General features: G+C 35.8%; 1 protein-coding gene across 1 annotated transcript in view; it reads left to right on the forward strand.

The window, feature by feature from the left end:
* PRKDC (protein kinase, DNA-activated, catalytic subunit) overlaps positions 1-18,903 on the forward strand; it is a 224,993-nt gene that overhangs the window by 55,647 nt on the left and 150,443 nt on the right. Inside the window, exons 23-27 of the mRNA XM_037035382.1 lie at positions 2,483-2,573; positions 3,371-3,534; positions 4,233-4,385; positions 9,343-9,450; positions 12,016-12,242. Of these exons, the coding sequence (XP_036891277.1) occupies positions 2,483-2,573; positions 3,371-3,534; positions 4,233-4,385; positions 9,343-9,450; positions 12,016-12,242 (743 nt within the window). The remainder of the gene's footprint in view (positions 1-2,482; positions 2,574-3,370; positions 3,535-4,232; positions 4,386-9,342; positions 9,451-12,015; positions 12,243-18,903) is intronic.

The raw sequence follows: 18,903 nt of genomic DNA on the forward strand, positions 1-18,903 counted from the left end.
GAGCAATATTTCCATATAATCTGTTGGCCATTTGTATGTTCTCTTGGGAGAAGTGTCTGTTCAGATTCTCTGCCCATTTTTTAATTGGATTATTTTTTGTTGGTGGTGGTGTTGAGTTGTACAAGTTCTTTATATATTTTGGATATGTGTCCCTTATTAGAGGTATTGTTTGCAAATATCTTCTCGAATTTGGTTGGTTGTCCTTTTGTTGATCGTTTCTTTGCTCTCTGCAGAAGCTATTTAGTTTGATATAATCTCATTTGTTTATTTTTGCTTTTACTTTTCTTGCCTTTGAGGACAAATTTATAAAACCCTCTGTAAGACCAATGTCCACAAGTTTAGTACCTGTGTTATCTTCTATGTATTAATAGTTTATTGTTTCAGCTATTATATTTATTTAGGCCTTTGATCCATTTTGAGTTATTTTTTGTATATGGTGACAAATAGTCTAGTTTTATTCTTATGCAATATGTCTTCCAGTTTTTCCAGCACTATTTATTGAAGAGGCTTTCTTTTCTTCATTGTATATTTTTGGCTCCTTTGCAAAAATTATTTGCCCATTTATGTGGGTTTGTTTCTGGGGCCTCAATTCTGTTCTGTTGGTCTGTTTTTCTGCCAATATCACGCTATTTTGATTATTCTTACTTTGCAGTATAAAAATTTGAAAAACTGTTACTGTCTAGAACTGATAATGCAAATTCTAAGGTAAACTTTTCCCTCATTATTTTTGACAGTTTTTTGGTTGAGAGACTTGAATGAAATTAGAAATGGTTGTCTAATTTTTTAAAATCACTTTATTACATACATGAAACAAGATAAAAGTATTTGAGCCTTTCTTTAGTGTGGCAAATAAAATTTTTTTACAGATACACCACCTCTGTTCCCTAGGACAGCTCTTTACTTACTGACATTTGTACTGTGCTGTAATGATGGGTAGCACTGTTGGCTCCTTAGTACTTTATTAAATCTTGATTCTTAAGCACACATCTGTTTCATATTCTGTGTGATGAAGCAAAGTTTGCTTAAAGCAACCTGTTGCATAGTAAAGTATGACAGTCATCTTCAGGAAGAGCACTTATGTGATGCATTCTGTGAGCTTTCAAGTACAGTAGCCATTTTTTTCAAGAACATATTTATTTGAAAAAAACAAATGACAGACATACTGGCAATTAAGTATTTGGCAAATATTTTTTATGAATAAATAGTGAATCTGTCACTTTAAAGAAAACATCTGAGAATATTTCTTGTCAGTGATAAAGTCTAAGCAGCTATATGAAAGTTAAAATTAAAATTTTAAAGCTAGTGATGGAAAACTAGTAACTACCACTATGAGCTTGACACCTCCTCAACACTTAAAAAAGACTTTTCTGATGACATTGGTGGTAACACTACCAAGTGTGATTTTTTTCATATATAATGAATTGTATCAATATTTGGTAGATCTGAATAACCCAGTGAACCAATAACTTCAGATGATCAATATATTATGTTATCAGACCATGCATGGGTAAAAGAAATCCATTCAATGTACAAGATAAACCAGTGGATTTTAATGTAATAGGGTAATTAGTATATTTTTATTGAGTTTCAGATTTCTCACTGTAAGTAATCTCTAAGAACCTACCACTTGCTTAGTTTCTGTGTACTATCAAAGAATAATTATCCAGTCATCTGAAAGAAGTATCAAATACTATTTCCTTCTTCTCAACCTTCCACCTTTAGTCCTAACAACATGAGAACTGTCTTCTAGTGAGCCAGACAATAAAGCAGTTAAAGAATTCCATTTTTCTAAGGTTTTTTGTTTATTTGGAAAATACAGGGTGGGGCAAAAGTAGGTTTACAGATGTTCATATGGATATAATACAAGTTTATTCATTATTAATGAATAATAATACAAAAATAAATTTGGGGTTTTGCATACTCAAAACTGTAAACCTACTTTTGCCCCACCCTGTGTAGCTACTTTTGCTAAAAATATTTCATGTGTTAACACGTAATGGGTTTAGTTTTTTAAATAAAATAGTGACTTAAATTTATCAACATTTATCTAATATATTTATCATAGTTCTTAATATTTATCTAACATGATAAATGTATTTATCCTATTTATTCTAAATTATCATTTATATGTACTAATATTTATCTAGTATATTTATCTACTATATAGATCATACTAGATAAACATTGAGAAATATGACTAATATCGAAGCTCTTTTGCAGAATCCTTAGTATCAAATTTTAAGGGTATGAAGCATTCTGTGAAAACTTTGGACTAGGAAATGGACACTTAACTGCAAAGTTTGAAGAGATGTGACTTCATGAATTTGCAATAAAATTGACAGCAGTACTGTGTAGGATATAATGAGCCATTGGGAAACATTAACAATAGAGGAGGTTTTAAAATAGTTTTTCTCCTCTCTCATAATTCTCTTTAACTTTTAACTCGATTATCATCCCGTGTAATGCAGTTGTTCAATTGCAGAATGAAGCACTGTCCTTAGAAGAAATAAGGACTAGAGTAGTCCAGATGCTTGGCACTCTAGGAGGGAAAGTAAGCAAAAATCTTATAACAGGTAAATATGCTTTTCTTTAAAATAAGTAAACCTCTGTAGATATATTTGTGCTTGAATTTAGATGTATGCAGATCCTCATATATTCAGACGTTTGCTCCTATATGTGGTTTACATATTTTCAAATAAGATTACAAAGAATAATTTCCTAATGAATTGCCTTGATTATACCCAAGCAATCTGATTGACTATTCAGTATACTACTAGGGAAAATGTCTTAGCTTGAAATGTTAAACATATTTTTTGTTTTAAAACAGAATCTATTTTGAATGCTTTTCTATATTAAATGTTGTGTCAGAAATTCAAGGTCAAAATTTTTTAAGCCTGGTATTTTTAATATTTGGATATTTTAAGAGTATTTTTTGTGAGAATTAACATTTTTGTTTAGTAAGAATTCATCTTTATTTTTACTTTTGAAATTTTATACTTAGTATACTAGTGACTTTTGGTTATTTTAAGAAGTTACAGACTATGTTGGGAAAATAGTATCATAAAGAGATTTTTAATAAGAATATTGTTTATCATTTTTCCACAGACTACCTTATTAAGTTTTTGCTGAAATTGAAAATTTAACATCCCAGACTGTTAGACTTATTTAAAAAATAATGTTACTTCAAATTAAATTCCAAAAGAGTATAACAGTGATTTGTAATGTAGTTACATGTGCGAAGTAACCAAAGAAAGGAGTGATGAATAAAGTGCTTAACTTAAAAGTATAACAAAGCACTCTGGTTTCACTAATGAAATGATATTAGAATGATTTTGAATGAATAAAATGCTCTTCTTATCTTTTTTAACAGCTGTGTCCTCAGATGAAATGATGAAGAAATATGTAGCATGGGATAGAGAAAAAAGACTCAGTTTCGCAGTACCATTTAAAGACATGAAGCCTGTCATTTACCTGGATATATTCTTGCCTCGGGTTACAGAACTAGCTCTTTCAGCTAGTGACAGACAAACTAAAGTACTTGTGTTTTTCATTTCACTCATTATTTAGAATCTTTTGTTATTAAGACATATTTTTGTTTGGAAATAAATGATATACGTCAGCCATTCCAATATTACTAATTTTTTATTTTCTGTAGTAATTACATATTAAGTATTAAGTAATACTTAATTATCAGAAGTAAATGTCATTGATAAATGAAAGTTAATCATAAATCATCTTACTAGATGATAACTGGGCAAAACATTAATATACCAAAATCTTTATCTTAGAAAATGGAATACAAAGGGCATTTAAAACTGATTTTTCAATCTGTGCTTGATTATCTTCTCAACCAAGAGGACTAGAAACATATAATTTCAGGTTTTTCTTTTAATTTGTATATTTTCAGAATGCTTTAAATATTCATCAAAGTAATCATAATTGAAAATGTGCTAACAAATGAAGCAAATTCTGCAATATGGCAGCACTGAAATATATTTCTTATGAATGTATTAGTCTCAATATCTGAATCTTCTAAATTTCAATGAACTCTTGAGTAAAGATAGAAGTGAATAGACAAGCATTAATTTTATACAACAAGAAGTGCTTCTTCCAGTTAATTTATATTTGGATATGATAGTTGTCTTTTAAAGGGCTAAACTGAGTATTATTTCAAAATGTTCTTCTTTTGTTAACTTAAAAATAAACTTTTTTGAACTCCTGGCCTATTTTAGGTTGCAGCTTGTGAACTTTTACATAGCATGGTTATGTTTATGTTGGGAAAAGCCACTCAAATACCTGAAGGTGGTCAGGACTCCCCACCCATGTACCAACTCTATAAGCGAACTTTTCCTGTGCTACTTCAACTTGCATGTGATGTAGATCAAGTAAGTGGCTGATTTTGAATTGGAAACAGTCGCAAAAAATTTTTTTAAGTTCTGTCTAGTTCGGTGAACATTAGATTTTGCCTCACATTAGAATCACCTAGGGATCTTTTTTTAAAATGCCGCAGCCTGGCTGCTACCCCAGACTCTGATTTCATTCCTCAGGAATTAGACCTGGGGATCATGACTTTTTAAGGTTGTCCTGGTGGTTTTTCACATGCCATAAAGTTTGGGAATCACTGTTCTGGTTAGGGTTAAGTCTAGGCATCTAAAGCTGAATTAACTATTGCCCCTCACACATAGGGGCTCCCACAGTAGCCATGAAAGAGATTGGAAATGTTGGCAAGTGGCCTATTCCTGGACAAATTCTTCCTAATGTCATGGAGCAGAAAACAGTAGAATTCTGTTTACTTTATTAAGCTCCATAACTCTGGTATCAGGGTGCACAGATAAAAAAGAAAATGAAAAACTCCTAAATATAAATGGAAGAGTCTTTAATATATATGAATGAATACAATCCAGCAGTATTGAGTTGCACCATGATTAAACAGGATTTTTGGTTAGAACTGGAAATTTACCAAAGAGAGGATTTCAGCAGCATTGCTCTTCTCCATAGAAGCCCAAAGGGCATTTTTTAGGTCCTGGTAAACTAGGAATAGTTCACTATTATCTTAATATGATAAAGTGAGTGTCTACCTGAACATCACAACCAAATCACCCCCCGTCCTGAAGCACCAGTGCTGCCTTCTGCTTTGGCTTGGACAGAGCCTTTGGTGAACAGTGATGTGGCCTATTTATAGGTGCCTCCAGGACCTGCAGGAGCAGTGCCTACATGGCTTGGAGTTGTTGGTTGCTCAGTATAGCTTCACTTACATCTAGTTATTATTTACAGTAGTTACTGTCTGGGCTTCTCAACTCAGGCTGTGAGTTTCCTGAGGGTAAGGACATTAGGAAGAAGAAAAGATTATTATTTGTAGTACAGTTTTTTAACAGTCTGGAAATCTTAAGGGTATTAACTGATAAACTCTAAGCATTAATAAAGCTGGAAGCTGATAAATTCTTGTACATTAGTATCTTCATATATGTTATATATTACTATTGACCACTTAAAATGTATTTACAACATGGCATTCATAATAGAATTTACACACAAACACATAAGCGTACACACATGAGGTCTGTCTGGAAAAAGTGCAGCCATTGTTAGTATAACAAGAGTGGTTTGCGTGACATCTATGTAACCTATCAGCCAGGGAGAATGAACTGGAATGCGCATGGGTGGACAATGATGACTTCATTGCACTAGTCATTGGGGGCCGTAGACACTATTGAGTGAGCATGGGTATTGTGCCACCATCATATTAAAAATAATTGAGTAAGAGCAACAAATCCGCATAAAATTTTGTGTTAAGGTTGAACATTCCTCTGTAGAAACTGTTCAGATGATTCAGAAGGTCATAGCTATGGGCAGCGGGTGATTGGCAGCTTCATCATGACCAGACGCCTGCTCATGCATCATGTCTCCTGCAGAGGTTTTTGGCAAAACATCAAATCACCCAGATGACTCAACCCCTCTACAGTCCAGATTTGGTGCTCTGTGACTTCTGGCTTTTCCCAAAACTAAAATCACCTTTGATAGGGAAGATATTTCAGACCATCGATAAGATTCAGGAAGATAGAGGAGGGCATCTGATGGGGATTGGGAGAATTGTATGAGGTGCCAAGGTGCCCACTTTAAAGGGGACTGAGGTGTCATTGTCCTAAGTATAGTGTTTCTTGAATCTTCTTCAATAAGTGCTTCTATTTTTCATATTACATGGCTGGGTACCTTCTGGACAAACCTCATGTATCTCTATCTCTCTATATACATATATAGTCTAGGAATAAATTTCCACATTTCAGGCAAACATTTTATGAATATAAAATGAATATGTTTTATAGAAGTTAGAAGAATCAATGTTGAGGAAAATTGCCAGTTCTTCCTCAGTCAGTGTTTGGTAGCAGTCCAGCAAACAGCCACAAGTAAGTTCATTTTGAACCTAAAAGTACTCTTAAAGAATAATTGTTTGAGCCTAAATGAGAAAAATTTTGAAAGGGTAGAGTACTGAAGGGAGTCTTACCCTAACAGATGTTAAAAAGAAGCCACATTAATTATAACAGGGTTGAACTACTGCACAGATAATTTAGTAGAAGTGTCTGGTGGTTAGGAAGTGGATCTGCACATGGGTAAAGATGGTCAATTTGGTAGAAAGGACATTTTAAGTAGTGAGAAGTGGATCATTTACTAAATCATATTAGGCCAGTTGACTAACATGAAAAAATAATCTCAAATTTGAAAGATTTAAAGGGAAAAACAAACTAAATATATTTTAGAAAAATTAATGAATTCATAGCATCTGTCTGTATCTTGATTGGGATGGTCTTTTTCATTGAAAAATACCTTAATATAGCAACAGTAAAGCTAAAAATGAAACTCCGTATTATCACCTGTTTCTCACTCTTATTCCCCAACACATTTTTATAAATGTGTGTGTATTTTGTTTTATTTTTTTTGAAGGAGGATCATAGCATTCAAAAATGCTTTCTTTTTTTTTTTTTTACAAAATTTGGATAGATTTTGTTATTATTACATTAAAGATATATATCAAAAAATTGTCTTCTCATAAAGTTTGAATATGGAGGTTTTCCTATGACATATTGAAGGCAAATATATAGGAGAAATATGCTAATATAGTGATAATTTGACTTTACAAATGTTTAAAACTACTTGAATGGCGCAAAACCCACAATTTTGACATACACATTGTGGGGAAAATGTTTTTGCTATATGCTACTGAAGATACAAGATCTAAAAGTAGGCAATGGATAAAGAACAAAAATAGACAGCTATAATGAAGTTAATTTGGCCAATGAACTATTTTAAAATATTTCACTTTTTGCCCTGGCTGGTATAGCTCAGTGGATTGAGCGCCGGCCTACAAACCAGAGGATCGTGGTTCGATTCCCAGTCAGGGCACATACCCGGGTTGCAGGCCGGTTCCCTGCAGGCCAACTCCCAGCAGGGGACGCATGAAAGGCAACCATACATTGATGTTTCTCTCCCTCTCTCCTTCCCCTCTAAAGATAAATAAATAAATTTAAAAAAAAAATAAAATATTTCACTTTTTTAGTAAAAAGAAGGAAATTAAAATGATAATGTTTTCAGCTCTTAAGTATTTTAAAAATTGACAGTGTTGATATTGCCAATCACGTAGGGAAAGGGCCCTGTGGATTCTGGCTGGTGAGAGTGTAGATTTGCATGCGCTCTCCACAGGCAGAGCAGAAGGCTCAGTGACCTGCCTCCCCCTTGCGCAGCAGTTTCCTTCCCAGTGATGTACTCAAAGTGGTGTGTGTAAGACTTTTCACTGATTTCTTTCTGTCAGTCACACATTAAAAATACCTGTAGTTCTAATAGCAAGAATTGGGTAACTGGATCATGGCATCCATATATGAGATATTGGGCAGCTAATAAAATACTGATAGAGCTTATGTATTTATAAAGAAAATGTTCAAAAGTAAGAGGAAAAGTTACAAAAAAGCATATTTTTACACTCATGTATACACATGTGTATAGATACATCTAAATGTGTATAAATAAAATATTTTGAAAGTTGACAGCAATTCTGGATGTCAACAGTGTTTACCTTAGTGGGAATAAGGTTGTAGATGAATGGCTTTCTACATTTTCTGTAATTCCTCTAAGGGGTGTGTGTGTGTGTTATATGTGTGTAGTTGTGCAAATGTGTCTTACATACTAGGGATAAAATAGTATAATTCTTTTGAAGAAAAAAGTGATACCTCAAGACCAGTTTAAATTTTCAAACTGAAAGGTTTAAGACCCTTTTATTTTGATTAATACTAAAAATTACTTCAAAGGAAGGTTAGAAAGACTTTTTTGTTAATAGAACAAGATCCAGGTACGAGAGGTCTCTGTATTGTTTGGTCTGAGTCCTGAGACATCTTACATGGTTTTCGAGGTGGTAGTTCTTATACCATAGTGCTTCATTCTTGAAGTATCAGTTGGGAAGTAAAACCCTCCTGGGTTTCTTGTGCTCCTGTAGAAGCCCTAGTCTTGTGAGATGCAGAAATGTTTAATGTTTAAATATAGGGAATGTTTCCCTTTACTTTCACTACAGACATTTTACTCTTCATGTATAATGAGGGTTAGATTTGTCTAGGTAAGTGCTCTGATCCAAAAGGATAATAAACTCCTCTCTCCCATGGTGCTCACATGGTCACATCAGACTAGGCCACTTAAATTAACTCCCAAGGTTCCAGAAAGATAAGCACTGTTTCCTTGGGTGTTTCCGTTTAGCAGGGAGTGGCCCAGGTTGGGCGACACCCTGGATGATGATAAGACTGAGACCCACAGAGCTTTATTTATGTACATTCTGGAAGTTTAAAGTGAGAACTCAGGATCTTTTCTATCTTATCTCCAAGGAATAAGGATTTTTCTTCTTCCTTTGGGCAATAGTGGCAGCTGTTCTCCAAAGACACAAATTTTGAAGTGTAGCTTTCCTTTTGTTTCTGTAGGAGTGTGAATTGCAGCATAGGGAACCATGGACTCGTTATTTGTTTTTTAGTTAAATAATGATAATGCCTCTGATCCATATGCCTCCAGGGCATGTTCAAGATCAAACTAATAAAGATGAATGTTTTAAAAAAATATCTACCCTAAATTGCCCTTTTTACCTAGATGAACAGTGAATTGTAGTGTGTGTATTTTTCCTTGCTGAACTTTTAGAGAAGAGAAAATGGAAAGAATTTGCTTGTTATACCATAGAATTTAACTAGAAAAGGAAACTAATAAAACCATGGTAGTATAATCACTTAATTTGGCCTCTGCCATATATGAAACTCTTTTCCAATATGAAATTACTTTAACATGAAGAAAATAAACTCTTAGTATGTTTTTCTTCAGGTGACAAGACAACTATATGAGCCACTAGTTATGCAACTGATTCACTGGTTCACTAACAATAAGAAATTTGAAAGTCAGGATACAGTCGCCTTACTAGAAGCAATATTGGTGAGTAATGGCTGATTCCTTTCCTGCTATTCCCATTGACTAGTTATATTTTAATGTATATTTAGTTCTTTACCAAAATAACAGCATTTAGCTGGATCATATTATCTTCTTTCTTTTGTTTTAGAGAATTGGTGAAATGGCATTTTAATAATCAAGATATCATATTTATTTGCTTAAGTGATGCTTTTAAACATCTGCAAGCAAATATTCATATTTTATTTGTTTTCTGATTTGGGGGAAAATGGTTATAAATTTGACAAACTTCATTTATATTAAGGCTATGTTTGGGGGTTGAGGGTGGGAGGAGTAAAAATGTTCTCTCATCAGAATTGTAGTACCCTTCTTTCAAAAGATACCTGTAGTACAATAATTCACTTTAGAGTAAAAGGATTTTTCAAGCTTATCTAGTTTTCTTGTGCATTCATATTCAACAACTAAAGGACCATAGAAACAGCAGCTCACCATTTACTTAAAACTATCTTGAGACCTTAGAGGTAGAATATTAAGATTTGGTCACAGATGCATTAAAGGTAGAAAAAATGAGGTCAGCTATGGTCTTAGTATCTTTGGACACTTATTTTATTATAATTTCTGAACTCATACAAATAACTTTAAATTTGACCCACTAAATGTCATCTTACTTGATTTCCCCCCATCATCTTAACCTGTAATTTTTATTTTGCCATATATTGACTTGGAATCAGAAGCCAGTTAAACATACAGTAAATTTGTTCAAACAAAGTCCTTCAATTGCATGTTTTTGCAAATTGATTCCAATTTGAATCTGTGTGTTACTTTCTGTTAAGTTTGAGATAAGCCAGAGGAAATAAGGAATTTAACAAGGGCATCTAGGCAGAGAAAATAAAGGCATTAGGTGGTTGGTGAGTTTGTGAGGAATTAGGTGTTTTGAGTTTTGCTTGTATTGGAACATTGTGCAAGGTGGGGCTGGGAAGGTGTGTTCAGGTAAAATAGCAGAACATTGTAGGTAGGGTGAACATACATTCCAGTTTGTCCAGAATAGTCCTAATTATGCCTGTTGTGTATGTAATTATTGATAGTACTCCTTTCACTCTTGGGGTGACCCTTATTGGATAGATGCCATGTTGTGGGGAGTTACTGAACAGTTTTATTTGGGTGGTGACATAATTATATCTATGGTTTATTTCTCTGGGCTGCCTACCAGTGAATCCTGCGTATAATAAACACATTGAATTATTTTTTGAAGTTTAAAACAACTTTATAATAAACCCAGTACTGAAAATAACAGAATAATGAATGCATAAACTGTTAAATGCATACTACACTGCAATATTAAAAATGAACCAGTGACGTATGTAATATCTAGATGAGTTCAAAAACATTAAGTTGAATAAAAGAAGCCAGACACAAAAGAGTAGGTACAGAATGACCCCATTTATATATGTTCAGTATAGACTGCCTTTTATCTAGAAATTAGGTAAAGGCACTCTGCCTTTTACCTAGAAATTAGGTAAAGGCACTCTGACTTTTATTACCATAGATTAGCTTTGTGTATATTGAAGTCCATGTAAGCATATTAAATTTAATTTAATTTCTGACTAATTTGCATTCAGATTGATTTATTCTAATGTTTCTATTCTGAAGTTTCAATTTTAGCTATTTTTTCCTCTTTTGAACTTTGAAATTAGTTTAAGTAAGGGCTTCAGAAAGAAACCAGGTAAAATAATGATAACGAATAATGAGACACTTGAGGAAAGAAAAGATAAAGGAAGAAATGTAAAGTTGGCAATATAGCACTCCAGTGAAAGAGCATGTCTTCTATTAAGAACTGTTTCTGCCCTAATGTGAACACATACATTATATACTTCTACTCTGAGAAGCAGTAAATAACACCTGTTCACATGTCCATAGATGACTACCTTCTTGAATTCTAATCAACACTGTAGCAAAGATTTGCATGTAGCAAATATCATGGGGGTGTTAGGCAGAAAGTACTCCCTGATTTCAGTATTCAGTGTACTTTTTCAAGTTAAACTTTTTCTCTATAAATCTGAGAGGAAATAATACCTATGGGAAATAAAAAGCATTCAAATTTCCTTAGGTGTTTTTTCAGGTATTTAGAGATTGTGCCTTTATGGAGACTGCCCTTATGGAAAGTTATATTTTCAAAACCACATCTCCATGTGATTTTTCTTTATGTAGCAGTACAATTTCTTTGGAACTGGCAAGGGTCTATTCTCTTTAACTTCAATGCATAAAGCATCTCAGATACTGTTATAAGGTCGAATCAACAAAAATTTCTAGGATGCAGTCACTGGGTTGCTTCAGGGAAAGAAAACACTGCTTTGTTGTTATTGTTGTTACTTATTAAAGTATTCCCCTTTTTAATGGATTTTTCAGTTTCTGGATTTTTAAAAAGAAAGTGTTGTTATTGCAAAAGGAAATTATTAGAATTTAGATTCTAGATGTATTGATATTATTAGAGTTTATTTTTTGTTGAATAGTGCTATAGATTTTTATAACATATTCTGGCTATGCTCAGAGACTCACCAGAGTATTCACTTGTTATTTTATGCTTTGTTTTAGGATGGAATTGTGGACCCCATTGACAGTACTTTGAGAGATTTTTGTGGTCGGTGTATTCAAGAATTCCTTAAATGGTCCATTAAGCAGACAACACCACAACAGCAGGAGAAAAGTTCAGTAAACACCAAATCACTTTTCAAGCGACTATACAGCTTTGCACTTCACCCCAATGCTTTCAAGAGGCTAGGAGCATCACTTGCTTTTAATAATATCTATAAGGAATTCAGGTGAGTAAGCCACATGAGAGTAGAGAGTGTAAAACAAGTTTGTCAAATTATCCGTATTGATTTGGAAGTTACTTGGTGTTTATGTGTTCATGTATTCATATATCAAGTATTTAGTATGTGCATGCTGGATGCAATACTGTTTTCTGGGGATTAAAACAATAATAAAATGCAATTTGTAGTCATGAAGCTCAAACTGCTGAGAAATGCATACAAACATAATACCACAGCAGTCTTTTAAATACAACAAAAGACACCCTACAGTATGAGTATGGTTTTGGAGCACAAGAATCAAGTATCTAACACGGTATGAGTAAGTTAGGGAAGGCTTCCTGTGGCATCTGTACTTGAGATGAGACTAAAGGAAAAATGAAAATCAGCTAGAGCATTTCAGATATGAAGTAGGATAATACATAAGAAGATAAAAACATTTTATATTTGTATAGACTGTGGAGTTTGGAGTTTGGAAGGGGACATAGTGAGGCCAACCAGGAGCCTTTGTCTGTTGAGTTAAGAAACACAGGTTACCTTTAGTGATGACAAGTCCTTAGAGTATGGGAACAGGGAGTGAGTGGCATGGTTAGATTTCCTACTAAATCCACCTGCTGATAACTATATGGATTGTGAATCTGAGTGGGACAAGACTGAGAGCCAATCAAGGTGCTGCTGTAAAAGACAATAAGAAAAGATAATTAGTCCTTGACCTAAAGGGATAGTTGTATTTGATTATTTATTCATTCAAATAGCTTATTAACTTATTTATATTTTAACTTACTAAAAATATTATGTGCCATATATGACAAAGCCTCAGCTAATAACATACTCAGTGGCAAAAAACCTGAAAGCTTTTCCTCTAAGATTTGGAACAGACGAGGATAACCACTCTCACCACTGTTACTGAACATAGTACTACAAGTCCTATCCAGAGCAATCAGGCAACAGAAACAAATAAAAAGCATCCAAAAAAGGAATGCAGTGAAATTGTTATTTTTGTAGATGACACAATTCTTTATAAAGAAGGTTCCAAGGCCACAAAAAAATATAACAAACAGTAAATTAATGTAGTCAATTTGAGGGATACAAAACCAATGTACAAAAATCTGTTGTGTTCCTGTATACCAACAATGAAATTTCAGAAAAAAAATTCCATTTGCAATTGCAACAAAACGAATGAAATACCTAGGATGATTTAGCAAAGAATATGAAGGACCTATACACTGAAAACTATGAGACATTGCTGAAAAAATTGAGGAAGACACAAAGAAATGGAAAGATATCCATGTTCATGGAATGAAGAATTAACCTAGTTAAAGTGACCATATTACCCAAAGCAATATACTGATTCAGTACAATCCCCATCAAAATCCAAATGGCATTTTCCAAGGATATAGTACAAAAAGAAGCATCAAATTTGTATGGAACAACCAAAGATCCCAAATAGCCAAAGCAATCCTGAAAAAAAAGAACAAAGCTGGATATATCATACTCCCTGACTTAAAATTATACTACAAAGCTATAGTAATCAAAACAGTACAGCCCTGACTGGTGTACCTCAATGAATTGAGCACTAGACTGTAAAGCAAAACAGCATGGTTTTGGTGGGAAACCAGGAACATAGACCTATAGGACAAAGTTAAGAGCCCAGAAATAAACACATGTATATGGGTAACTACTTTTCAACAAAGAAGACAAAAATATATGGTGGGGAAAAGAAAACCTATTCAACAAATGGTGCTGGGAAAATTGGAAAGCCACATGAAAAAGAATGAAAATTGCATGTTGACACTGTACATAAAAATTAACTCAAAATGGATCAATGACCCAAATATAAGATCTGAAGCAACAATGGTATTAACCACTGTTACTAAAATAAATTTAATAAAAATATTTTATTTTATTTTATTTTATTTTTTGTTTGTTTTTTTAAATATAGTTTATTGATTATACCATTACAGTTGTTCTATTCCCCCCTTCATTCCCCTCCACCCGCACACTCCCTTCCCCACCCTTCTCCCCCCTTAGTTTATAACCATGTGTCTCAACTTCTTTAGATTCTATATTTCCTCCGCTATTCTCGCCCTCCCCCTATCTATTTTCTACCTACCATCTATGCTATTTTCTGTGCCTTCTCCCCCCTTCTCCTCCTCCCACCCCCCTGTTTCTAACCCTCCATGTGTTCTTCATTTCTATGGTTCCACTCCTGATCTAGCTGTCCTCTTGGTTTGCTTTTGTTTTAGGTGTGGTTGTTAATAACTGTGTGTTTGCTGTCCTTTCACTGTTGATATTTTTCATCATCTCTTTCTTATATAAGTCCCTTTAGCATTTCATATAATAAGGGCTTGGTGATGATGAACTCCTTGAACTTGACCTTATCTGAGAAGCACTTTATCTGTCCTTCCATTCTAAATGAAAGTTTTGCTGGATAAAGCAATCTTGGCTGTAGGTCTTTGGATTTCATGACTTGGAATACTTCTTTCCAGCCCCTTCTTGCCTGTAAGGTCTCTTTTGAGAAATCCGCTGACAGTCTGATGGGTACTCCTTTGTAGGTGACTGTCCCCTTATCCCTTGCTGCTTCTAGGATTCTCTCCTTCATTTTAGTCTTGGCTAATGTAATTATGATGTGCCTTGGTGTGTTCCTTCTTGGGTCCAACTTCTTTGGGACTCTCTGAGCTTCCTGGATTTCCTGGAAGTCTATTTCCTTTGCCAGACTGGGGAAGTTCTCCTTTATTATTTGTTCAAATAAGTTTTCCACTCGTGGCTGTTTCTTTCCCCCTTCTGGTACCCCTATAATCCGGATGTTGGAACGTTTAAAGATGTCCTGGAGGTTCCTAAGCCTCTCCTCATTTTTTTGAATTCTCATTTCTTCATTCCTTTCTGGTTGGATGTTTCGTTCTTCCTTCTGGTCCATTCCATTGATTTGAGTCCCAGTTTCCTTTCCATCACTATTGGTTTCCTGGACATCTCCCTTCATTTCAATTAGTTTAGCCTTCATATGTTCCTCCAATTTGTGACTGTACTCTACCAATTCTGTGAGCATCCTGATAAATAGTGTTTTAAATTGGGCTTCTGAGAGCCTGGCAATGTGTTGGTCGCTTAGACTTATTGGCTCTGGGACTTTGAGTTCTTCTTGAGCCATCCTTTGGGCTGTTCGTGCCTGTTACATAGCAGGATCGGAGCCCTAGGTCTTCACCCAAGCAGGGCAACTCAGTTGCTGGGTTGTGATGCTGTATGTGGGGGAGGTGTCAAAGAGGGACAATGGCTTCCCTCTGGCGCCCGCCTCCGCGACCCCCACCAGCACCACAGCCACCACCATCACCAGGGCCACTCGCCCCGCTCCACTGCACTCGAGTGTGCCACTGCTGTCAGCCCTCCACCACTGGGTTCGCCCCCTGGGGCCTGCGTGGTCTGTCTCACTGTGCGCGAATGTGCGACCTTGGTCAGTCTGCCCCGCTCTCCGACTAGGTCCGGGCTGCCTGCGCTCCTAGGTCTGTCCTTCCTGACCCTGCTCCGCTGCTGGCTCTGCCTCTCTTACCGTCCCCATTGAACGGTTCGTAGCTGTCGGACTTCCGTATAATTCGGTTTTCTGGTCTCTGGGTGTGTCTTAGTTCTCCAAAACTTTTGTTGTATCCAAACTTGGTTGTGGGAGAAGGCATAGTGTTTCCACCTATGCCTCCATCTTGGCGGAAGTAAAAAATATTTTAAAATATGTGCCAAAGACTGCTGACATAAAGATGTAGCCTATCATGGAGCTTGCATTTCAAAAAGAGAGATAATTAGACTGCTGGCCAAGAGGAGGCATAGGTAGATACATTTTGCCTCCTAACACAACCAAAAGAAGGACAACAACAAATTTAAAAACAGAAAACAAGCTAAACTGCCAGAAAGTTGAACTGTATAGAAATCTGACAACCAAGGAGTTGAAGAAGAAACATTCATCCAGACTGGTAGGAGGGATGGAGATGGGCAGCCAGGGTGCTGATATCCAAAATACTATACTCTGGGAGAGGATGTGTGGCACGGTGGCTGCTGGAAGACTGGGCAGGTGAGGCAGTGGCTGGCAGTCCCACACTTGCATGCGGATAAGCCAGGAGGAACAGCTGGGGAATGAGACAGATCGTGCAACCCAGGGTTCTAGCGTGGGGAAATAAAGCTTCAAAACATCTGGCCGTAAAAACCTCTGGGCCTTGCAGCGGTGGGAAAAACTCCCAGCCTCATAGGTGAGTTGTTGGAGAGACCCACAGAGTCCTAGAACATACACAAACCTATCCACCCAGGAATCAGCACCAGAAGGGCCCAGTTTACTTGTGGGTAGTGGTGGAAGTGACTGAAAGCTGGCCAGAGCCAAGTAAGAGACACTGTTCCCTCTCTGACTCCTCCCCCACATACAGTGCCACAGTGCAGCCCTGGCAAATACCTAAGGCTCTGCCCTTTGGTACATAACAGGTGTGTAAATACAAGAAATGTGGCCCAAATGGAAGCACAGATCAAAACTCCAAAAGTGACTAAGCACTGAAGAGAAAGCCAACCTATCAGATGCAGAGTTCAAAATACTGGTAATCAGGGTGCTCACAGAAATGGTTGAGTATTGTCGCAATATAGAGTGAAATATGAAGGCTATGAAAAGTGAAATAAATGAAAATGTATAGGGAACCAACAGTGACAGGAAGGTAACTGGGACTCTAGTCAGCAGTTTGGAGCGGAAGAAAAAAGTAAACATTCAAACAGAAAAGAATGAAGAAACAAGAATTCAAAGAAATGAGATGAGACACAGGAACCTCCGGGGCAACTTTAAATGTTTCAACATTGGAATTCTAGGGGTGCCAAAGGGGAATAGGAAGAGCAAGAAATTGAAAACTTAATTTGAAAAAATAATGAAGAACTTCCCTAATCTGGCAAAGGAAATAGACTTCTAGAGAGTGCAGGAAGCTCAGACTGTCCCCAAAAAGTTGGACCCAAGGAAGCACACATCCCAGGCACATCATAATTACAGTACCCAAGATGAAAGATAAGGAGAGGATCTTCAAAGCAGCAAGAGAAGAGGAGACGCTTACCAGAAAAGAGTTCCCATAAGACTATCAGCTGATTTATCAAAAGAAGCCTTTACAGACAAGAAGGGGCTGGCAAGAAGTATTTGAAGTCATGAAAGGCATCCAAGATTACTACATCCAGGATTACTCTATCCAGTGAAGCTATCATTCAGTACTTGATAGTATTTGAAGTATTCAAATTACTACATCCAAGAATACTCTATCCAGTAACCCTATCATTCAGAAGAAAAGGGCAGGTAAAGTGCTTCCCAGAGAAGGTCAAGTTAAAGGAGTTCATTGTCACCAAGCCCTTATTTTATGAAATGTTAAAGAGACTTACCTAAGAAAAAGAAGAAGATCAAAGCTATGAACAGTAAAATGACAACAAAAACAACTATCAACAACTGAACCTAAATAAATAAACTAAGCAAACAACTAGAACAGGAACAGAATCACAGAACTGGAGAGCACATGAAGGGTTATCAGCATGGAGGGGTTGGTGGGAGAGTGGAAGAAAAGGTACAGGGAATAAGAAGTATAATTTGTGGGTGAAAATAGACGGGGAGGTTACAAGTAGTATAGGAAATGGTGAAGGGAAAAGACTATCATGTATGAGCCATGGACATGAACTAAGGAGTGGTGGAATCCTGGTGGGAACAGGGTGCAGGGCAGAGGTAGATAAAGGGCAGAAGAAAATGGGACAACTGTACCTGGCTGGTGTAGCTCAGTGGATTGAGCGCGGGCCTGCGAACCAGATGATCACGGTTCCATTCCCAGTCGGCACATTCCTGGGTTGCAGGCCACTTCCTGGCAGGGGCCAGTTCCCAGCAGGGGATGCACAAGAAGCAACCACACATTGATGTTTCTCTTCCTCTCTCTTTCCCTTCCCCTCTAAAGATAAAGATATTAAAAAAAGAAAGAAAGAAAATGGGACAACTGTAATAACATAATCAATAAAGTATACTTGGAAAAAAGAGGATATATGCACTCCCATGTATATTTCAGCATTAGTTACTATAGCCAAGACATGGAAACATTGTAAGTGTGTACTGGTGGGTGAAGGGCTAAAGTTATGTCTCATATATACACAGTGTAATATTACTCAGGTAGGAAGAAAAAGGATATCATGCCATTTGAGACAACACGGATCAGCCTTGAATTCATTATGCTAAGTGAAATAAGTCAAGGACAGAAAGACAAATACTGATAATATTATTTATATGTCTAATCTATAAAAAATGTGATAGATACAGAGAAAACAGATTGGTGGTAGCCACAGGCTGCGAGAGGGGGTGGGTGAAATGGGTAAAGGAGTGCAAAGGTACGCATTTCTAGCTATAAATAAGTTATAGGGAGGTGATGTATAGCATTGTGACTGTAGTTAATAATACTGCATTGCATAGTTGAAAGCTGCTAAGAGAATAGATCTTAAAAGTTATCATCACAAGAAGAAAACATTTGGTAATTATATGGTGTCAGGTACTAAGTTGACTGACTGATGATCATTTTGTTATATACAAATATCAAACCAGTATGCAGTACACCTGAAACTAATATAATGTTATGTATCAATTACACCTCTTTTATTTATTTATTTTTAATTTTTATTTTTAAAGATCTTATTTATTTATTTATTT

The sequence above is a fragment of the Sturnira hondurensis genome, unplaced genomic scaffold, assembly GCF_014824575.4.
Source record: "Sturnira hondurensis isolate 20B ecotype Veracruz unplaced genomic scaffold, ASM1482457v3 Scaffold0022258, whole genome shotgun sequence".
Lineage (NCBI taxonomy): Eukaryota > Metazoa > Chordata > Mammalia > Chiroptera > Phyllostomidae > Sturnira > Sturnira hondurensis.